General features: G+C 37.6%; 1 protein-coding gene across 2 annotated transcripts in view; it reads right to left on the minus strand.

Annotated features, from left to right (window-relative positions):
- Fgf13 (fibroblast growth factor 13) overlaps window positions 1-24,633 on the minus strand; it is a 533,597-nt gene that overhangs the window by 206,450 nt on the left and 302,514 nt on the right. Inside the window, exon 2 of one of the 2 annotated variants that reach the window (XM_052739895.1) lies at window positions 15,531-15,698. The exons of the other annotated variant lie outside the window; for it this stretch is intronic. Within the exon in view, the coding sequence (XP_052595855.1) occupies window positions 15,531-15,698 (168 nt within the window). The remainder of the gene's footprint in view (window positions 1-15,530; window positions 15,699-24,633) is intronic. 2 annotated transcript variants of the gene reach the window in all.

A 24,633-nucleotide genomic window follows, 5' to 3' on the forward strand; every position in this document is an offset into this window, starting at 1 on the left:
GTGTGATATCTGGCACACGATATATATATTTGTTTTGGTATTGAGAGGCAATTGGTATCTATAGGGTAGAGTCAAGGGATGTTTCTCAAGTGTCTATGATTGAAAAGACAGTCAATGTATCTGGTTCCCAATATCAATAGCACTGGGGTTATATACCCTACTTACATCCACCAGGGGGCCTGGCATGAATGATTGAAAAAAAGATAAATCTATCAACTGCTTTTATAAAAAATGGCCACTGGACTTTGTATTTCACTTGTACATACCATATTAAATTGGTATCGTTTTAATCTAGTGTTAACTGTCTTTAATTAATAAAATATATTGGTTGATGTGTCCAAATATATATGGAAAATTTACATACTGTTGTACAAAGATGTAAAAGGCAAAGGTCCTGCAGAATTCTGGAGTCTACTCCCTGTACCTTCTTCCAGTAGAAGGTTAAAATCTAACCTTCTCACTTCTACCATTGAGATCTTCTCTTTCTTGTTCAAAGACTTGTTCAAAGCTAAGGGATGAGGGAGGACTAAAACAGAATATCAGAGGGTTTCACATGCAGCAGGATTATATGTTTTCCATAGTAAAATTCCAGGGTCCATTATTGAGACCTAATCTACATTTATAGTACTATGACATTTTCAGGTCTTGAAAAAAAGGGCATTCACCAAAAAGTGTCTAGGAACTCTATCATCTGCTATTAGTGTAGCAATTCCCTATAGCTGAACATAGTTCAATAATAATGAATGGTTCAACTATAAAGATTCTGTCACAGAGAAATGATCAACATTGAACAACGAAAAAAGAATTAACTGAATTTCTTAAGTTTCTCATACAGATGACATGAGCATCTTCTCCCCCACGAGGCCACTTAGGAAGAGTTATTTGATTTTAGTCAAAAGTACAGTCTGCCCAGAAAACTTATTTCCAATTTTGCATAGTAAGTTAACATTTTCTTGGGCTCTACATTCTCAAACCTGAGATGAACACTCAGCTCATAACATATTGTTAACTCAACATTTCTTTACCATGAAACTTGTTTTTTGTAAACACTTTGATTCAGCAAGATACCTTCACTGTTAGATAAGGCGTCAATTTTCACAGAGGACTAAGAGTGCACTCAATTGTCAAGTAGGCAGAAAACTTTAAAGTCAAAAATACCATCATAGATTGCAGCATATTAATACAGCTTGAAGGTATGACAGGTTAAAATTTTAACATCTGGGGCTGGAAAGATTTCTCAGTAATTCAAAGCACTGGCTACTTTTCCAGACGACATGGTTTCATATCCCAGCACCCACATGGCAGCTCACTACTGTTTGTACTGCCAGTTCCAGGGGGTCCTGTGTCCTCTTCTGGTCTCCATGAGAATCAGGCATGCATATGGTATACATACACACATACAGGCAAAAAAAATCATAAAATAAAAATAAAGAAATAAGAATTTAAAGAAAGAACTCTCAGTGATACAATATTTTAGGCTGTTACAATACTGGGTATCTTCACTACATTAAAATTGACAATCAGTAAATGAAAAAAATCAGTTTGGGCAAGGAATAACCATTGAATATGATAAGATTATGACTGTATGTGATTTCTCATGTCCATCTATCAAGGGTCATTTAACCTAACCCACTTTGATGACTCATACAAATATTATTCATAGTGTAATATGTAGAGAGAGAATTCAGTTACACACTGAATGGAATTAAACTACACTCCCTAGATATTAAAAGAAATATGCAAGAGGCTTACATTAACTAGCATTCCTTACCTAATGCACTTTTACACTTCCTTGCTGGAACCCAAGTCTCCACTTAGGTTCCTTAGCACCTCATTCTCCTAGTTTACTTATTTCACTCCTGAGGACTTCACTGTCAGCTCAGCCTCTTTGGGTGCCTCCACTGCTGCCATGAGTTATTTTTGGTTTATATTATTATGTACTTATAAATAAAAGTTTTACATGTTCATGAGGGATGAAATGACATGACAGCTTTTAATATGGCATGGAAGACAAAATCAACAAAGCTATCCTTCAGTTCAAAAACTGGACATCCTCTGTGATAAGAACTTTCAGGATCCACTCTCCCAGCAACACTGAACTGAACAGTGATTAACCATTATTTCTATTCATGGAGTAGTAAAGAAATTGGGAAACAATGAAAAATAAAGGAAAATAAAGAAAGAAGAAAAAGGAAGGAAGGAGGGAAGGAACAAACAAATGAACGAACGAAGGAAAAGGAGACTCAAATTAGCTTCTTCCATAGAATGAAGACAAGCTTGTATCCTTTGATTATCTTTTGTCCATCCCCCCTACTTCAGTGTCTGTAAACTTCCAGTGCACTCTGTGTTTCTATGAATTCAATTGTTTAGACTCCACATGAAGACAAGAAATATGCAGTATTTATGTTTCTGTGTTTAGGTTATTTTATTCAGTATCATGTTGTCTAATCCCATCCAAGTTATTGTAAATGTCTGAATTTCTTCTTTCTAAAACTGAATAGTATTCCACTGCATATATATGTAACATTTTCATTATCCTGCTATCTGTTGATAGTCCTTTAGTTTGACTCCTTATCTTGGATGCAGTTAATAGTGCTGCAGTATAAACATCACTTTATCATACTGGCTTTAAAACTTTTGGAGAAAATATGAAGAGGAATAGGCAAAAAATATACAGAAGGGGTTAAATAAAAATGAAGACTTCTGCCCAACAAAGGAAATAAGTAAGAGGTTAAAGAGACAACATAGAGACTAGAAGAAATTTTCCAAGCTCTATATCTAACAAAGAATAGATAATAACATATACGAGGAGCTCAAAAACTCTACAGGAGAAAACAATCTTATTAAAAAATGAGCATAGGGCCGGGCGGTGGTGGCGCACGCCTTTAATCCCAGCACTCGGGAGGCAGAGCCAGGCGGATCTCTGTGAGTTCGAGGCCAGCCTGGGCTACCAAGTGAGTCCCAGGAAAGGCGCAAAGCTACACAGAGAAACCCTGTCTCGAAAAAACCAAAAAAAAAAAAAAAAAAAAAAAATGAGCATAGTATCTAAATAGACCCTTGTCAAAAGAAGGTGTATAAAGGGTAATGAATACATTAAAATATCTCAATATCACTAATCATTATGTACATGTAAATTAAATGAGATATAATGAGCTAAAATATCACACCTGTTAGAAGAACTATTTTTAACAATCAAAAGATAGCAAGTACTGATCAAGATGTAGAGAAAAAGCCTTGTCTAAAAGTGAAGCAGACTTAGGGCATGGGCCCCTGAAAACACCAGTACAGAAATGTTCTTGGTTCTTTGGTCAGAAATGCCAGAAGAGAGTTTCAGTTCTTTATATTCCTAAGTAAGGACCCTAGCCTGGAGGCTATTTGTGAGGGTGGGACTGAATCCCTAGTTCAGATGATAATCCCTCCTGGTGAATGGCTGTAGAATTATTAGATCAACAGATATTCAGGGTAAAATGGATTATACCCATGCTCTGATTTCAGCCCATCACTTAAAAGAATTGAGGGTTATCTCTTCAGAGGAAGCAATGATGCAGTAACATTAAAGACACACCAAGGGAAAGTTATTTCCTTTGGGTCAAGAGAATGAAATCTCTGGCCTGGGTGACCCTAACATTCCAAGTTACCAAACATGCAAGTGTTAATCCTGTTGGATAAATCAAAGTAACACCTAAGGGATCATCCTTCAGGAAGGCTGATTCACAGAATGCCATGTTAAAGGGAAGGGAGGAATATTTTTCCTTTAATGAAACAATATACATTTCCTTCCCAGAATCCCTAGTTCTGAGCAGCCATTACAGAGTAATCATGAGGTTCTGTTAGGTCTGCCTATGGCTCAGAAAGATATAATTTTTCCTTTTTCTTATTTCTGTTTTTTTTAAAGATGTTAGCCAGAGCAGAAGTTTGCTTTTGATGGTACTTTGAGCTTTTTCACTCTTTTTCTGCATACTTCTTTCCTGCCACATGGCTCACCTCCATTCCAGCCTACCTCAGGGAGCATGGCTTTTTCTCTTCATCTTCCTTCTCTTTGCAGTTGCCAAGATTTGCAGTTTGCTCACCCCAGGCTTTTTATTTTAAACTCTAATAAAAATCATCCTCGACTTTAAATAAATGGAAAAAAAGAGTATACATGCAACTCATGAAAAACTGTTGCGTCTCCTCAAAATAAACTAAAAGCATTATTACATGATTTAGCAATCTACTTATTGGTATTTACCTGAAAGAATCAAAATCAATATATCAAAGGATGCTTTCTCTTTAGGTCTGAATATTAGGCATATGCTGATGAATCTTTATATATGTATCAACACCCTAGAACTCATTCCTGAGAAATTTGGGGATCACAACATATGGTATCTGACAAAAAGAAAGGCAGCTCTCAATAAGTGATGCATAAACACATGGATGAACACATGAATTAATGAAAGATACAGAAAGGATTCAAAGAGTATGAATGAGAAAAGCATGGAGGACCAAACTCCTCCCAGAACAGTTTTGCTACCCTGGCTTTTCTACTGAGCACAAATATAAATATGTGGTATTGGTTTAGGTGCTATGTTCTAGAACAATTAAAAATGCAATGCAAAATAGCTAATACACTAGCTCCAAGTTGTGCCTTCCTGTCATTCCTTAATTCCCTAGGGCAGATTTAGTATCTCTCTTGTCATGTTGTGCCTAGCACACAGCATAATGTCTCACTTTGCAAAACACTCAATAAGTATCTATTGACAAATAAATTCATTCTGTTAATGGTTATTAGAAACACTCAGTCACTTGCTGCCTGGAATTAGGGCAAATGGCCCATTGAACTCAAAATCTCCAAATTTGTTAGATGAATAAGTTGTTTGTAATGATGAATATTTATTGAGTGCTTCTTTTTGCCAGACATTATACTATGCTTGTGGTATCTCTTCAGTATGGCTCTAGTGACAGGAAGTAAATAAAGGCTGCACGTTTGAATGTATTCCTCATAGAGGAGGAGGCTGCCTAACATACTCCTAGCTGTTCCCAAAGAAAAAGTGGCACTATAGGAAAAGCTTCTCAAACTATTCTCATTCACTTTGGGGACTTTTTTTCTTCCTCAGCAAATATTCTGGGTATATTTAACCAATTACTCACTAAGTGAACAGCTAACCATGCATGTCAATTAGAGATTTACTGAATCAATTCATGCATCTTCTAACGTGGATCCAAAATACTACCTTCTTAGAGGAAAATCAAATGAGTACAGAGGAAATAATAGCTGAAGAAGGAAGAAGAAAGCAAAGTTTTTGGCTGCCAGCTTCTATAATCCCTACTTTTTGAAATACCCTTTGTTCCACTCTAGTTACATGAAAAGAGCCAGAGTTTATTCACAGCCTGAGGCAGGCTGCTAGACAAATGTCCTCACTGTATGAATGGCTTTTTTTGAACCCACATTATCCCGTTGAGGGCTGTGATTAGTCTGAGCTTTGCTGGGCTGGATGTATCCCAGAAAAGGCTCCAGTAGAACAACCATGTGAGCTCTACTGCTATGCTGTGTTTTCCTCTAATGAACTATTTTAAATAGTGATATATACCCATGTGTGTATTGGTATATGTTTACATCCAAATCCACCCTGAATGGTATCCAATGACCATAGAGTGGAACAATTTCTTTCTTCCTGTGTGTTTGTGTGTATGTGTGTGTCTGTGTGTATTTTAATTGATTGTGTCACCACAGAAACAATGACAAGTTTCTAGCGGAGTTTACCTAAGACATTTCCTGACTCTGGAAGTCTTCAATGAGCGGTCTGTATGTAATCCACAGAATGATGCCTGTGCTCATGGAGATTAGGGAGGAAGGGAAAGGTGAAGAGATATAAAGAGAATAAAATAAATAGGATAACTCTAATATGCACATTTTGATCACCCCAATTTCCCTGTCCTGATGTATGACTAAACAAAAAGGATAGTGCTCTCTTCAGTGCACAAAATTTCTTTAATGCAAAGTATGTATGCATAAAAGCCTAGATTTCTAGAGCAATAATTAAACATGTGAGTTCTCTCACTAGGAGGGACTGAATCTGGAAATACAGGTTTTTGTGGGTACCATCTGAGAAGCACAATTGTTGCATAGTGAGGTGGCCCACAGAATAATGAGCAAAGCCTACATAAAGGTCCAATGTTTTCATGTAATAAACTATGGGTTTGAAGTATTCCTCCACTCAAACAAGGATTGTATGAGAAATGACTTGTAGCTAACAGGTGTTCATACAGAGAACAAAGGAGAATTAATGCATGCAACACAATCTCAAAGGGGCAGGTTTGCATAACCCCCTGCCTTCTGTGTATGATAGTATTCAATGTAGAGAATACCTAAAATAAGTCCTCCATTGAATTAAGTCAGTAATCTGCTCAGAGATTCTAGATAGTTCTATAGCGTTCTTGTGAATACTAACTCTCCAGCAGTGGATAAGATGCTCCTTAGCTCTTTTCTCTTGTCCTGGGATAGAAAAGAGGAGCCAAGGCTGCACACTGCAGAGGAAATATTAGATGTGTAAGTCATGCATACTTGACTTCAAATCCCCACTAGGACATTGATTAGCTGTGTGACAATGTAAACAAGTTGTTATACATATTTGCATTTCAGCTTCCACATCATGCCCTCCAAGACTAATGATGCCTATCTTTGGATGATTGGGAACATCAGCAAAAATAAACCTGAAGTTACCAGCACAGAAAAGATAGGTGACCATCTATCCCTACCTGAAGGATAATATAGAACATCCTGTCAAGAATACATCAAAGAAATATCTGGTTCCTTGCTGGGGATGTCTTTCTGTATGCTGTGAAATGTGTTGCTCTGATTGATTGATAAATAGAACGCTGATAGGCCAGTAGCCAGGCAGGATGTATAGTGTAGGCAGAATAAGCAGAGAGGAGAATTCTGGGAAGTGGAAGGCTGAGTCAGGAGACACTGCAAGCTGCTGCCATGAGAAGTAAAATGTAAAGATACTGGTAAGCCATGAGCCACCTGGCGAGGTACAGATTTATAGAAATGCCTTAATTTAAGATATAAGAACTAGATAGTAGGAAGGCTGTCATGGCCATACAGTTTATAAGTAATATAAGTCTCTGTGTGTTTACTTGGGTCTGAGCAACTTGGGCCCGAGTGAGACTGGAGATAACTCCAGCTATAGTTCTTCTTTCTTCATGTTTCAGGGAAAAAATGGACTACTGTGTGTAATTCCAGTCCTTGTGAAAGTCACAAGGACTACTAAATTGACAGTGATATAAGCAGCTTGGCAGGACTTAAGTTACTCCTCACTGTTTCATCACACAAGGACTTAGGTCACCATATGATTTCGTACAAAACATGACTTTGGGGTAGAATGTCCACTGATCTAAGGTGATCACTAAGTGGTCAGTAACTGAGCAGCTTACCCCATCATAGTGACTAAATAATAACTCAGAACACAGTAGAAGGGAAAATACATTGACCGAGTTAAACTTGGAACTGTTCTGAGAATATATATCTTAAAATAGCTAGGTCTCATAAATAGATATCTGCTAACACCTGGGTGGAAGTGGACATGTGACTTTTATGTGTTGAAGTGAGTGTGGATTTTGGCTGTGAGGCAAGACAAGGGTAAGTGCTGATAAAATACAGAACGTAAGGTCTCTTGTTCAACACTTTCCCCTAGGCATTATTTAAGCTGCTTATTCTTAAGCACACTGAGAAATGTTGTAGCATATAACAAATGAATACCTGAATGCATAGCATTTCGAATACTCAGAATGACTTATAAACAGGGATGCAACTAAAGCCTCCCAATCACATCAGAATCAGTTTTCAGAAACATGCTGCTGTGATGATTTTAAGTCACAGAAGCTGATTATGTCTGTGTGTTAAGAAGGCAATGTCTCAATAATGACAGCCTCTGGAATAGTTCAGGGACTGACACCTGGGGTCACAAGTATCTTGAGTAGAGCTTTATTTACCATTTTGCTCCAGGACAATAGAAAAGAAGTAGCAGTACTTTTATTGCATCTTCAAACATCTCTTGTTACTTCACCATCTTCTACCTTAAGTACATTCACACATGTGTCAGGAAAAAGCTCTTCTGCCTACATTTAAAAGCTCTATTAATTATACTTTGAAACAAGAACATGTGCTACAGTTGCTTGTAAAAAAGATGTTGGTCACAAGGTGGCAGATTATCACACTCCTATGGAAAAGCTTGGTTAGTTTTATAAAAGCACAGAATGGTAGAGGAAAGAGACAAGAAAATTTTAAAGTGTGTGTGTGTGTGTGTGTGTGTGTGTGTGTGTGTGTGTGTGTGTGTGTGTGTGTGTGTCTGTGTGTGTGTTGGAGACTGTGGATATCTTCTATGTCTCCAACATCTTAAGATCAACATAGAAGGACTGCCTGCCCAACTGTGACCTCTAACCACAGGGCACCTCCTGAAGATGCCCATGTAATTGACACGATAAAATTTCTGAACTGGTAGCTGCCACCAAATACCAAGTTTTCTGACAATGTGATTTTTTTTCTAGTGCACTGATTCCAGCTCTGTTAGAACATTGCAGTCATCTTGGGAGTTATTCTCTAAAGTAATTCCACCACAAGAGTTCCTGCATCATTGTTGCCGGTTGGTTGGTTTTGGGTCTGATGCTGAACTCAAGCATCAATATTATTTAAAAGGTCCTCAAGTGACTCCACTGTGAAGTTAAAGTTGAGGATGGGATCTGTCCTTGGTACATGAGCTGGCTTTTTGGAACCTAGGGAATATGCTGAGACACTTTGCTCAGCCTTGGTGTAGGGAGGAGGGGACTGGACCTGCCTCAACTGAATCTACCAGGCTGGGCTGACTCCCCCGGGGAGACCTTGCCTTGGAGGAGGTGGGAATGGGGGGAGGATTGGGGGAGGAAGGCTGGGGGATGGGAGGAGGGAGGACAGGGGAATCTGTTGCTGATATGTAAAATTAAATTAATTATAAAATAAAAATATGTTTTAAAAAAGTTGAGGATGGCTATGCTAAAGCAGTCATTATGCAAAAGCATTCATCAGTTCTAGGTTGGCCTGTGAACTATGATACCAAGCACATTTTTTGTTTGTTTGGTTGTTTTTTTGTTTGTTTGTTTGTTTTTTGGTTTTTAGAGACAGGGTTTCTCTGTGTAGCTTTGTGCCTTTCCTGGATCTCACTCTGTAGACCAGGCTGGCCTCAAAATCACAAAGATTCGCCTGCCTCTGCCTCCCAAGTGCTGGGATTAAAGGCATGTGCCACCACCACTGCCCTGCTACCAAGCACGTTTTTATTTAGTTCAGTTGATATTCTTTCACATAGGGAGGTAGAAATCCTTTCTTGACTAAGGGATCAGTACATTATTTCCAGTCTAGCACAAGTTGCTTATCTAGTCATGCACTAGAAACAAACAATTACATTCCCAGACTGATACACACACAGCACTTGGAGTAGGTGAGAGCCTTCTAGGAAGGGGTCAGCAATTATTACTTTTTAAATGGGTTTCTTATCAAAGGCTTGGTCTGATAGGAATGCACTACTTAGTAGAGCCAACAGAACTTTTCCCAGGGTGAGTTTTGTGGGTTGTTAATAGAGGTCAGGAGTAAGACAATTGTAGTAGCTACAAGATGACCTCTAATATCGAAGTGAATTAAGTAAGATAGCTTCAAATCAGCAACTTCTCAAAACCTTAAATGGAGCTATGTACATTATCACTCTCTAGGAGTGGTATATAATTTACAAAACATATATTTTGCTGTAGAATTTATCTTTATATGATAGTATCTGACATGATCAACAATTTAAGAAATGTAACTGGAAAGCATTGATCTGATCAACAAAACCAACATGTGGTCATGTAAAACAAAATAATGAGGGTTTGGATCATGGCTCAGTGGTAGGGTTATCTGCCTATCATGCAAATGGCCCTGGATGTCATTTCCCAGCACTGCAAGTAATAAAAGACAAGCTAGGCATCAGATCAGAGGGAGCACATTCTAGTAACACTTCTTCAGTAAAGAAAAATGTCTAAACATTATAGTTGACCTTAATTGGGGACATGAGCAAAATGTCATGCAGGCTTTTATGGGCATGGGACATGATTGAGCTGGGTCCCAACAAGCTGGGTCAGAAGGACATGTTTTCTTAAGTGGCTTATCAACTGGATATGGAAAAAAGAAGAGTTGATGAGATATCATAGCCACAGAGAATGCTGGCAACATGAGTGCCAATATGATTGGATGTTTTCCATATTTTTCATATATGATACTTGGATTTTGACTTTGGCCTTTTTTATTTTAGTAAAAATCACTATTATTACCCAGTGGAACTCCAGGTCACTTTCCCACAACAGTCATATTAAACATATGAAATGGATTATCAGAGTTAAATTCACCCAGCAGAAACCTCTCATTGTAATATTAACTAAGAAAACCTCAACAAGGGGAAAAATTGCCACTACAATAGGAATACATAAAACTCAATGTGGTAGGAGGTCTGCTGCTTTAAAAAGTGAATCATATTTTCAAAGAAAGTAAGTTTATCGGTTTCTACTGTACAAGCCAGCCTGGAGATGGGATTAGGATGCATATATTCAATAAAAGAATAATAATAAATGCTCATTGTCTCCTGAAATTTAATTATTGGCTGCTAAGTATACTTCCTTGATTAGATCATGAGTTTTTCAGAGAGAGAAAAGCTCTGCCCAAATTCTTACTTAATTTCATAAAAGGTGAAGAAATAAGAAAGAAGGGGGATTGTATTTCAGCTCCATAGATTGCTTCCTAGGCTTATTAGGAAACAAGTGGTCTTCTAGGAAATAATTGCCATGCAACCACAAGAAACACATCTGGCTACACGGTGGGGAAAGGATATGCTTTGCTCATTGCTTATCAGCAAGGCCTTCTGATTTCCAACTTTTATGCTGACCAATATCTTTATCATTCCTGAGAAACAGCAGTTAAGCTGCCAATTGCTTCAATGAGTGTAGAAAGTTTTCTGGTGTCCTTTAGTTATTCTTGAGATCAGAAAGGAAAGGCGGGGGAACATAAGTCACACTTGCTCTGTAATAAAAAGGTTAAGCATAAAATGTTTATATTTACATCATCATCTAAACACACAATCCCAGTTTTTAATAGAAAAGGAATTTCTTCTCAATTGTTATCCTCAAGTGGACACACAAAAGCATCTTTCCTAAAAGACCTTTTCAGGTATTCAGTATCAGAGGTGGTTATTCAATTGTAACTTAGTAACAAAGGGATTTAATAGGATTTAATAATAGTAGTTTGGTTTTTATCAAACTGTCTAGTAATTCAAATCACCACTAAACTTGTTTTCCAAAAGGGAAATTTGTATTAAAATGAAAAATCACAACAAGAGCAAACAATAAATTTTTTTAAAAAATGAAAAAAAGAAAACCCTATATTTTTACAACCATGCTGCTTCATATTCTCCTACCTTTGTCCCTCTCTTAATAGCTAGGCAAGACTGATGTTCATGGTGACATGTGCTTGTTCTGAGGTAGAGAAACCAAGGCAAGAGTCAGAATAACACCATTGTTATGGTTATAAACACAACCTCTTAAGCATTTAGCATAAAATTTTGCTTTCACTTTGCTGGTTAAAGGTATGGTATATTATCACCAAGCTCTAGGACATATTTTATTCCCTGAAGATACTTGTAGGAATGAAAACTTTAGAGATGCCCCAAGGGATAGGAATGTATGTGTATACACACCCACATTCATACATGAATACAAAACAATATTCAGACCAGAATCCAAGTGTCTGATTACAAGATACTGACAGATCACCAAGCTTGATGCTATTTTTATATCACATTAACCTCCAAAATTACTATTAAAATAAAAATTTTCACTTGTAAAACCAAACACTGGAAATCCACGATCTGTTTATCTCTCTGGATCTTGAGCATTATCCACTTGCAAGCTTAGGTATCTTGGCTGTGACTCTCTTTTTAACAATCTTCAAACATTAAGAAAAGACCAGTGAGTAGCATTTAGGAAGTAGAAGCTATGCTGAAAATAGATCAGTTTCCAGAAGTTGTACTAAATCAGTGGTTTCATTTTGGCACTCATGGCATAGAAAGAGAAAGTGAATAAAGGAACAAAGCTATGAAGATTATACTTTCTCTTGCCAAAAGGCTCCTGGAACCACAAGAAAAATATGTTGGTAATGATCTCCACTCTCCATGCAGCAGCTTTCTTCTAACAAAGAACATTGCTGGTAGTGGGCCAAATTAGACTCTTAGATATTCATATATTCTTCTTCAGCCAAATTCCAGTGCATGTATAAGTGCTCGCTTATATCATAAGTGGATTATATAGAAATAATCACATCATAGAAACTCAAGAATTTGGAACAGATTTAAATTTTGTTTTGAAATTGGCTGCTCATTAATATAAACTTACTTTTAGCAAACTATAATTGGCTTTAGTGTGTCAAAAAAAAAACAACAAAACAGTTGAGATATTTCTAAGAACTTTTTGCATGGAATCTGAAGGCCTTGAGCATAATCCAAAAATGTCTTTGGAAGATAGATGACTGTGAGCAATATTAACTATGCTATTTATATCAAATCTCAAGTGGTCATAAACAATGGAAATAGCCTGGCCCTTCAAAACCATTGGCAGCCAAAAGAAGCACCAAAACCTTACAAAAGAAAAACACATAAAAATATATATAAACGGGTTATTTTTGTCAATCCATTAAGAGAAAAGCAACTTTTGCATAATATACACAGACGTTTTGCTATTATTCAAATTTTTAGTTTCTTCCAAGTCTTAGTGTTTTTTTAATTATTTAGTTTATGGTTTCAAACATTATATGGACATCCAAACAATGGATATATTGTCCATTGTTTGTTCTTGCTTTGAAATTGTAGGAATCCACATCCAATATCAATTAAAGTCTGATGCTAGTATATAGTGACTGTGAATCACATGACAATAAAATGTTTTCATGTAGCCACACAGTTTATCTCTAATATCCATTTGAAATAAAGAAGCATTTTATTTCTAGTAATTATTGCAAAATGTAACAACTTTGAGGCAGAACTAGAAACTATACCTTATAGGATTGAAAAATCAGTCTTGCAAATATTTTCCAGGTTGCCAAACTGGCCACTGAACACTTCCAAATCAATAGATATTTCACCTCCTGGAAATGACAAGCTCCCATTTCCTACATGAAAGCAAGCATGTTATTCCAAGGTCTATCCACAACATTTTAGGTTTGCCGCCATCTAAGGTACTTGGGATGCTATGCATCTGTATAGGGATAAAATGTTTTGATTCACTTGTCTATGTTCACCAATAGCATAGGAATCCTTCCTTGTTTGAAAGGGTAAAGTATGGTTTTAAATAGTGTTAAAATGTCTCCAAAGAAAGCTTCTGATGAATCTAATACTATTGATAAATGATTATTAGGAATAAGAAAGGAAGTGTTAGTTCTGCTATGTTAAAGTGTCTGCCAGGAGGACAATCGATCATCTGAAAGAAGACAGTGGTAATCTTCAAAACATTACAGGTGAGAAGATAACAGTAAAATTTAACATATTGACAACCACTGAATCTATGGGTCTGAAATGACAGATTAAAAACTATTCATCCCTCGTAGAGAGTCTAATGGCTACCCGTTTTTTAATAACCCACATCTGAAAACATTCATGACAGTATGCACAATGCACTCCAGATGGTGCTTGAAAATTAACAGATCCTGTCAAAATATATGCAACAATAATTTAGAGGCCTTACATTGATTGGACTATTTACTTAATCAAAATATTGTCAAGAAATTTGAAGTTTCTAACCAAATCCTTACTGAACTTAACCAGTAAGTTCTTTAACAACATTTTGTTACCCAAACCAACATATTCAGTCTGCTTACCAATATACAAATGTCACTGTGGCACTGTGGGTATATACATATATATATATATATATATATATATATATATATATATATATATATATATATATATATATATATATATCCACACATATGCAGCATGACAGAAAAGAAAGCAGAACATACTGGAACATACTGTAGATAATAAAATAATTATCATTGGTTAAAATTCTTGTTTCAGGAACATTAAAATCAAGTTAATTTCTTCTCAACTGAAGCACAATGAGAAGGATTTTACCCATTGGAAAGGGTCATCATTTATACCTGCAGGTGACTAGTCATTGACTTGCAGCCAAAGTAGATGGTTTACTATTAGCAAAAGTATTGGTAGAAAACAAATGCAAGTGTTTTATTCCATTGCAAAAATAGACCTGAACATAGATAGAGACTTTTCATTTTCTGCCTATGAACACTTACAATTCTGTTTGGAAGAAAGAAAGGGACATTTTGAGGTGAAAAATTTTGCTTTCAAAACTGGGAACTATAGCTTACTATGAGTCATTCTCTTATATGCCAAACTTTAAACAAAACCAGGTGTCATTGTTTTCCACATCAGAAACATGGCTGTAATGAGGATTCTTATGAAGTTGCAAAAGAGCAACTTGATGTAGGAACAAAGTCACTTACAGAATATATGAAGAGATTATGCAAAAAGTATACTCCAACTGCCATTGAGATGACTGCTGCCACATCCAAAGTTGTAAACTGGAAAGCTCCATCAATCATGAATGACCAGAAGAGAATTTCTTACTGTAAAAGAGCCTCTCATATGAATTGCAATATGCAAAGGTCATTTTGGAAGTTGAAATGCACATTTGACAACAATAAAATCACCTCATTGCATTTGTAATTTAAAAAATCAACCTGTTTGATACATGCAAAAATGTTGGAATATGGATACTCTTTCTCACCAGAGGAATAAGTTAGAGATAGATTTGTGACATGGACTAGAATGAACACCGTATCAATATGAGTTTAAATAAGTAGCAAGTTGAGTTCTCCAAACCTGTATTGAACTGAAAAGAAAAAAGATTAAAAACTCCTCATTGTTTCCTGGAGACATGCATTTCACTGTGGCAAAGTGCAAGTGGACGTGCATTACATGGGGAGTCTGGGACTGCATCAGCGAACTAAGTTGACCATGAGCATTCTTCCAAAGCAATGCAGAAGCTTTATGGAGTGGAGAATAGATAGAAAATTTGAAACAATCTTCTTATTATTTCCTTTTAGAAGTGTCATTCCTCAGCTGGCTGCTGCTTCAGGAATGCAAGGTGAGGGGAACAGATTTGGGCAGGTGTTGGTTACAGGAGCAAGCAACTTTGGCAGCCAAAATGAAATAGTGTCATGACATCAACTGAAAATGTTTCAGCTGCAAGAAGCAGGATGCTGCACGCTGTACTGAGATGACTGTATTATACAGTGTCTCATCCGACACTGCATAACACAGACACCAATGAGCCGGGGTCTCCTATAGCTGTCACAGGGACTGAACAATACACAGCACACCAGACAGCAATGCACAATCCAAAACAGGAGAGAAGGGTGGGGAGGGAGAGGGAGAAGAGTGAGAGAACACAAGCAAAACACGCGTCTGTCTTGCACAAACCTTCGGGTTCTGTGTTTTCTTTGTGGTGCACTTGCTTCAGCGGGCAGCAGAAGATTTCGTGACACTTAGCACGAAAGGGGGACTCTTTTTTCTTTAATTCCGCGGATTGGATGGAATCTTGCCGTAACATAATGTATTCCTGTGTGCCAGGGGGGGCGTCATCCAGAACTGTGGTCACCACATAACAAAATGAACTCAAGTTAGAGCTTCATGAAAGTAGTGAACATCTTCAATCAAACCTACTCCCAGGGAAGACTAATGTAGCAACATTTTTATACAAAGTTTTAAGGAAAAATATCTAATAATTTTACTCTAATAACACATCTAATAGTTTTATTTTAAGGGGTTGAAAAAACTCCTGGGAAAAACTAGCTACTAGATAATCTATATCTGCTTTGCTAGTACAATCATATTTTAATAGTGGTAAATTATACCAATAGTATAGTATTTTCATGTTGATAAGCATGTTGTATTTTTAAAAAATACTGCATAGAGCTCACATTTCAATTTAAGAGGCTATATAAGTATTTACAGATGAAACAGCACAATGTCAACCAATAATCTCTTATGTTTCTTTCTCAATCTGACCCTGACAAGGGCCTGACTTCCATGTTGCTCTCTATGCTTTGACTTCAAAAAAGAACCCAAGTCCTTGTAAATATCCTTCAGATGTTCAAAGTGCTTTAATGAAGTTGAGAGCCTTTTACTGAGTGCCCAAAAATTAACAGTGGATCAAAGACCTACTGGCGGAATTGTGCAAGAATAGGGCCAGGTTTACAAATTTAGGCCTTAGATGTCCACTAGGCTCTTGTGAGCTCTGGTTTTTTTCCTAGGCTCCCTGTGTGTTTAAGCAGGGTTCTGTCTCATTACTGTCTCTCCCTGGAAAAGCTGGATGTGTGCCTTTATAGGGTCCACAGCTACTTTCTTTAGTTTGAAAACCACCCACTGAAGTGGGTGCAAATTTGATTTGCATTTGCAGAAACAGGGAACTGACCCAAGAATGGAGTTTTTCTTTCACACCCTTCCCCAATGAGGCCATTCCATTTCCCTAGGAGTGAGTCAGTGCCTCCAAAGCTGTGATTAATGGCGTGCTGACTCATTCTACTCCCCCAAATGCATACACTTAACATGCATTTAGAAGGACTGATAGATCCCACCAGCCCATTTCTTACAGGGAGAATAATGCCCATGGTGTACAAAATAAACAACTTATGGCTGAATTTAGATGATATCCAAAGGCTCTGTGTTTGGCAAAGATTTCAAAATTTATTGGCTGGGATTTCAGTGGCCTTAAAGAACTTTCCTTCATGTAGGGGAGAAACGGTATGGAAAACAATGCAACTAAAAAAATTCCATTTAGGCTTCAGAAAAAGTTCTTGGTGGATAGCCTATATGAGCCTATATGTAGAAATATTATTAAATTATGCAAGAAGGTAGTGAATATTTCAGTTCAATTTTCCTCTAGCATTCAGCTGCAGTAATCAAAAATATTGTATAGACACACCATATCACAGCTTTTTCTGGCAGAGAGTTCCCTTCATCTACTAGCAGTGTTACTATAACTTCTTAGAATCTTGTTGGTGAGTGCACATGTTTGCTAGCAACAGCTGCTATTCAAAGTGTTTGCAACCATTTCCTGCCATGAGCAGATAGTCATATTCTCATATTCCAGTATCACACCTGAAAAAACATTCTGGTTTTACCATCCAAAATATTAAAAGAAAACTCTCCAAATTGGAACTCATAAAAACACAATAGCCATTATATAAAAACCAAGAAATTCCATTTTTAGGAACTGATATATAGAAAACATTTTTTTAGATTAAGGGACAATTGGGGCTAAAAAAGAAAAACATGACTTTTGGATAATACATAAGGAGAGCTTATTACTAGGGACTACACAATGAATATCAGTAAATTGCCTTACATTTTCATTGTTCAATACCAACAATGATGTCACAAATGGGCATTTCTGGAGATTAATGGTGGACTGAAGCTAATAGCCTTTGGCTGACTCTCCAGCCATCAGCTTTTCCCAGCTGCTCATTAATTCCCAGAAAATGTCGGACACTGCCATCATTATTGTTTAATTCGATAAAACTGGTTATCTATAACATATAACACAATTCTAGCAAAAGCAACCTGCTGACTGATACAAGAGCTAACCAGCAATTCATCATGATGGGAAAAGCATGAAGGTCACCAAAGTGCAGGCTAATTACTCTCCACAAAATTCCCCCTCTCTCCGGGTCTTTCCTCAAATTGAATTTAGCAAGTGCAAAAGGTGCCGAGATGAGAGCATTTCAGGAGCCATCTGAGTAATAACCAAAGGCGCAGAACATTTCCTTGGAAATCGTGAACATCTGGGACTTAATGGCTTTGCTCTGGGTATCAGGCTGTCTTTCCTCAATGCCTCAAACTTCACTCAATTCAGGCAAAACATAAAAAAAGAAAAGATAGTTACTCTAACAGGATCTCGGTGCTCTGTTGACCATGAGCCAGAAGTAATCTGGATTGTTCTTACCAGACATTGTTGTATAAGCAATACTTCACTTGAGTCTATAAAATCCCTGAACTTGGGGCTATTTTCAATGAAAATATAGAATTTTAACACAAACCTCTTTTGTTTATTGGACTTCCTCAAATGGGAGAGTGGCTATGCCTTTGACAGGAGCAGAAGATGAAGATGTCCCACAGGACTGAGGACAAACTGTTGCATATTCCAACCATAGATTTATCCAACCTTGGAGTTATAGTAAAACTTGATTTAGACAAAGCTTTCTGACATTTCAAGGGTTTAGCTTGACCTCTGTTTATCTTTCTTTTTCTTTTTTCTTTTTTTAACAGTTATCAAAGAATAGGCCCCTGTGTAAAAATGTGAACTACATAGCTGGTGCCCCAGCCTTGATCACAAAGCCCCCCATTCAAGACTTCAGACTCCCACAGGAGCAGTCCAAAGTTGGAGAAGAGACATGCATACACACAAATCCACACATTCACAGACAGATGCTGACAGGTGGCATACTCAGACACAGAGGCAACAAGAGTAAAACAAGAGGAAGTGTAGTAATGAAAATGATTGTTTATTAAGAGTACACTATGGAAGAGTTAGTTCCCGTAACAAGAAAAAAAAAACAACATTGACAACCCTTGGGTGGGCCAGACTAGACCTAGATTTGTTTTCTCAGCAGAAGTACTGGGCTAAATAACATTATAAAATCCCTACTCTTCTCTAGCCTTCTCTGCTATTACCAAGATCAAGGACAGGGCAGAGGGCAAAGGGCAGGCAGTCACAGTAAGAGAAAAACACCTGACAGAGACTAAATCATTCAGAAACACCCCCATTTCAAACTAGAGCTAAAGCACCAATCTATAATAGAATGTAATTGTTGTCTCATAAAATTAAAAATTCCAATGGACTTTATCTTTTAAATATATTTTAATTAAAGAAGTTGATAATGTATCTTCCTCATGTATAGGGAAGTCTATTTCTTAGCTTATGAAAATTGTACCAATAGCAACAGCATTGGCCTCAAAGAAAAGCTACCCAAGTATCAGCAGTATAACAAACACTACGATAAAATCTACACAGTCAAGGACTGGAAAAGCCTAGCCTAGAAGCCAGGATCCTGGAATGTTAGCCAACAGGCCCAAACAAAAAAGTACTTCATAAAAGCATTCCTATCCAACAATGAGGACCATTAGTGTTTCTTACCCCCAAATATTCCAACTGTCTCTCATGAAATTTTCTGTCTTTATTCAAAGACATGAAAGCAACAAGAAAGAGCCTAAGAAACTAGACAGTGCCACAAAAGGGACTTGCTCCTCTTACCAGGCCACTATAATTCTCAATATTTGCTGACTTCAACCAGAATCAGTCAGTCAATAAGCCTTCGATTATTTGTAATGATGTTATTTTTCTGCTTTTGAATGTACACAAACATGAGTCTCTTTCTACTTTTGAATCTTCACAAACATGACTCAACATAATTAATGATACACAATTTTAAAGCCAAGCAAATTTGAGATCACCAGGGCAAGGGGAATGAATACAGCAAAGGGACTACCAATCAAAGTTATCAGGCATATATTAGTGATTCCAAGAAGAAAATGCTTTAGAGCCATTATGATACACAGAAGTAAGGCAAAATACAGTGAGTACCAAATATTCTCACATAATCAGAAAGACAGTGAGGAGAAAATGGAGTAATTACCACAATTAGTCTTCCATGTCGCTGAACACCTGTCATGTTGAAAAGTACAAATAACCACAGCATGTGTCAGCTCAACACCTCCATTTTGCCTCCCAGCTAACTATCTACTCCTCTGTACATGATGCTTAGGCTTTATTGCCACAGCAGATATCGTCAAGCTGGTAGATTCAAATGTTAGGAGCTTAGAAAATTCAGTGAGTGAAGGGGTTAGTGCTAACACTCATTTTATTTGTTGAAAGTAGGAACAACTTTTTTGTTATTTCTAAATTTTCATTTAGGGTTTCATTTGTGATTTTCTCCATTTCCCAGTCAAAAACTAGTATGTTTGCCTCTATCCCATCTTCAGGTTATTTTGCTCTTTTTGTCTTACAATGAAATGCGAACCTACTACTACCATGGTAGCCGCCATCATCTTCTCATTTACAACACATGCTCATCTTCGTACTAACAGTAGATTCTACTAGTCCCTAGATTCCACTAGTCCCAATACTGGGTTTTGCTGCCTTAAGTGCTATTCTTTCTGTTCCCTTTGATTGCCTTCCTGTATACTCTACGGACCTATGAAATGCAATATCTCAGAAATGTTTTTTAGCAACTTTAGGTAAGTCTGATAAGATCTGTAATTATTTTATCTCATATCCATTGATCTCTTATCTTGGTTTTTCTCACAGAACACAAGGTCCATGAATAAGGGACATTGTCTCATTTGCCACTGTATATGAGGAGTCCAGAACATTGCCGTAGTCACAACATACTCAAACATTTCTTATTAACCAAATGAAGGGTTCTTGTTTTCATTGAGCCATCCATCAATACTAAGGTAAATGGTCAAGCCACTCTTCCAACTCCTAATTTCCACCTGACTTTTGAAGAATCTTGTGATATCTTACAGATAACTTTTGGCTTATCATAGGCTTTTGATGAAATGTTAGCATGCTACTCACATACAGATATATGCTTTTGCTTTTTAACTTAAATCGAAGCTCCCGAGGGCAATAATCATGTCTCAGTCTCTTTGGGAATTGTCTTTGTTACTTTATATTGCCATGACAAAACACCATGACCAAAGAAACTTATAAAACAAACAATTTAATTTGCAGTTTCACAGTTCCAGAGGGATAGAGCCCATGACCATCATAGTGGGCAGCATGGCAACAAGCAGCCAGACATGGTGTTGTAGCAGTAACTGAGAGCTTACATCTGATCCACAACTACGAGGCAGAAAGAGAACTAACTGATGATGGTGTGGGATTTCTTTTTACCTCAAAGTCCACCCCTACTGACACACATACTTCCAAAGAGAACACACTTTCTAATCCTTACAAACAGTTCCACTAACTGGGGACCAAGAATTCAAACATATAAGTCTACTGGGGCCATTCTCAGTCAAACCCCATAGGGATCATCTTCATATTCTTAATGGACTATACCACTTTGCACACAGTATTTCTAATATATAAAATATGCCTAGGGATATTCATGGCTACCTTGAAAGTGTGTATTAGATGGTATACAAAATGGCTGAGAGTGCAACTCTTAAACCTGGTACCCACAAGACACAAAGTCAATGGGAGTTGCATGGGAGGAAATGCAGTCTGTGATAGATAGAACTGCAGAGCATTATAGTCTGGTGGTTTGAAAACCAGGGACTCTACAACTTTCTGTGTGACATCTGGAGTGCCACTTTACTTCTCTGAGTCTCCATTTTCTTATTTAAAAGCTTGAGAGATGTCTCTCTCTCTCTCTCTCTCTCTCTCTCTCTCTCTCTCTCTCTCTCTCTTTCTCTCTCTCTCTTTTTAACACTTGAGGCCTAATGATTTGATGTTGAGGGGAGCTGTCCTGTGCACTGAAGGATTTTTGAGTAGCAGTTCTGATCATTACCTATAAATGCCAAGAGCACTCCCCCAGTATAACAACCAAAAATATCTTCAGATATCACCAAGTCACCAGCATGCCCTCATCTATTGGATCCAAAGTCACCTTACTTGAAAAATCACTGGAATTGGCAATGGGTAAAGACTTTCTGGCCTACAAGACCCTTTAGAACTACCACAAATCCCTGAAACACATTTGTGACCAGATATACTCTGCATCCTAGAAGTGCTCATTACTTCATAGAAGTGAATTCACACAGTCTAAACCAAATAAAGAGGAGGATGCATTGGTGGCCATGCCTGTCAATCAGGGAACAGAAAGTCTCTACTGAACTGGTACAGTTGAAACCCCCAATGTTACACATCAGTGTGGTCTTTTCTCAGTCTAGATTAAAGGTTTTCTCCACTGACTGACACTACTTGACATTTGCTGATAACTTTTAGGTGTCTCTGGTGAATAGAAAGCAAGTCCCAGCCAATCAAAGTACTTGTTTAAGCATAGCTTGGAAAAAGTCAAAAATGGAGGCTGAGGAAAGTCACTCTGACTTTATGCTTTTTGTTTGCTTGTTTTTGAGACATGGCCTCATGCAGCCCATGCCAGCCTTGAACTTCCTATTTGGCTGAGAATGACCTAGAACCTGACCCTTTTGTTACCACCTCCCTGGTTCTGGGCTAGAGGGGTGTACCACCATATCTAGGAATCAAACTCTGTCTACATGCATGCTCAGCACACATTCTACCAATGCAGCTACATGCACAACTCCTTGTCTAGATTTATGTAAGCAGCTTTCTGAAAGATGAGCCTTCCATTCATATAAGAGCCCATGTGTCCAGGAAGTATGCATCTACTTGTTGAAGAGAGAAATGAGTCAATTTTAAAAGTACAGTTTCACCAGTGCAGTTCTAGTGGTCCTCTGTACTATATGAATGGCATGCACTTTATTCCTGATACTGTTTTAATAAAGCATTTGAGAACATATGGCAAGATAAGCCAAGCAGATTCCATTTTATAACACTGAGTAGTGTTGTATGGCCAAATGATACCATCACAGACGTGGACACCATCCTACTACTTTCATGTTTTCTGCCAGTATCTTCTTGCATTCCCCTCCTATAAACGCCTATGAGGCCTAAGTCCATAGCAAGTGTCCATACACACACACACATTTTGAAGGACAAGATAGCTGAGCCTTATTCACTGTTTCTAGCTATGAAGGTTTGGAATGAAGCCCCAAACTGGCATTTTCCCCAAGGGCTCAAGTAGATGGTGCTGATGCTGGTAAGCTTTCAGATTCAAAGAGCCACTATGCCAACAATTTTTTTTTTCCTGGTATCTCTGTCTACATGTAGTCTATGCTTTGTAGTGTAGTAGGAAACATTATAAACTAGGTGTTCTCTTAGCTGTGGCTGAGCATTGAACCACCTGGGGGGCTTTTAAAACTAAAATACCCATGGTTGTATGCCAGAATAATTAAACTAGACTCTTCTGGTTGAGCTCTGAGCACTGGTAGCTTTAAAAGTTCCTCAGGTGACTTGAATGTATTGCCAGTGTTGAGAATAAGCATTCTAAGTAAACCCTTGTCTCTCTTTCTACAATGAAAATCCTTCTATTCTTTACCTGGGGCAGGTTCAGCTCTCTGATTAATTTTGTCATTCCATTCTTCCCGTACTTCAACACAAGTGTATCCTTGTGTGGTGGCTCTTTTCTTTTCACTGTACCACATTACGCCAATACACACATCTCCACAATTCTGCTCTAGTCTGAACAACCTTGGTGAATTTCTCAGCAGTTCACTACAGCTAATTTCAACTTTAGCCTGTATTATAGTTTTTAAAATGATTATCTCATCACTAGCCAGTTTTCTTTAACCAAACAGATCCAAACTCTATCCTTATTAATGCCTTTCAAGTACTTGGGATGTAGGACATGTGCCTTGTACTGAAGCCATTTCATGATGCTGCATCCCCTCACTATGGTGTCTTTTCTATATGATTCTAATATGGGCTCCTCCTCTTACTCTCTTTTAGACTATACCATTGTAAGGTCGGGTCGGAGTAGTTCAAGTTCATAATAACAAAATGATTCTAAAATCTCACAGGGAATCTCATTGGGTACTCGATTTTCTTTTATAACATCATGAGAAAGGAGATTGAGAGTACATTTCACAGAAACTGTTGCTTCAAGTCCTCTAATTCAGTATTCTAACAGCTGCATATAAAAAGTACCTTGGGAGCTTTTAACAAAGTGTCCCTGCCTAGGATGTATGTCTAGAGATTTGGGTTTAATTGGCTTATAAGTGTAGTTTGGGCCTTGATAGTCTAAGCAGTTTTCCTACTGGTTCCAGAGTGGAGTGGGGCTGATAAGGAATCTAACTGAATGGGAAAAAGGAAACCCCATAAATATAAGCATAATAAACTGCAAAAAATTGCTTTCCTGAGTAAGGAAGAACTTTAAAAGAAGCAAGACTTTAAGGTGGTAGGTTGTTTGATCAAGTGTAGACAGTAAATGGATTACTCACAAAGAAATTTTCAAAAGCCCTCAGCAGTGCAGTAGGGTCATTGACAAACACTGTCCAATCAACCCATGGTTTTCAATAATAGCCCCTGTATCATGTACCACCAATGTGACCCTTGGAATGTCAGAGATCCCTTTTAAGTTTGGCTTCCTCAGCTCTAAAATGAAATAACAGTTACTTTATTTCCCCAGAAAAGTTAAGGCTCATTTATTTTATTTTATGTGTATGGTGTTTTCCTACATCTATGAATGTGCCCACAGAGGTCAGGAGATGGTGGCAGATTCCCTGGGGCTGGAGTTACAGAAGGTTGTGAGCCACCAAGTGGGTGTTGAGAACTGAATCTGGGTCCTTTACAAGAGCAACAAGTACTCTTAACAGCTGAGCCATGTTATTAGCCCGAAGTAGCAACTACTTTGACGTGTATGTTCTAGTCCAGTTGCATGGTTTCTCAAAGGACAATGATAGACATGAAGATTCTCAATCCTGCCATGCCCACATA

The sequence above is a fragment of the Peromyscus californicus genome, unplaced genomic scaffold, assembly GCF_007827085.1.
Source record: "Peromyscus californicus insignis strain IS unplaced genomic scaffold, ASM782708v3 Scaffold_10__1_contigs__length_136768540, whole genome shotgun sequence".
NCBI classification, from domain to species: Eukaryota; Metazoa; Chordata; class Mammalia; order Rodentia; family Cricetidae; genus Peromyscus; species Peromyscus californicus.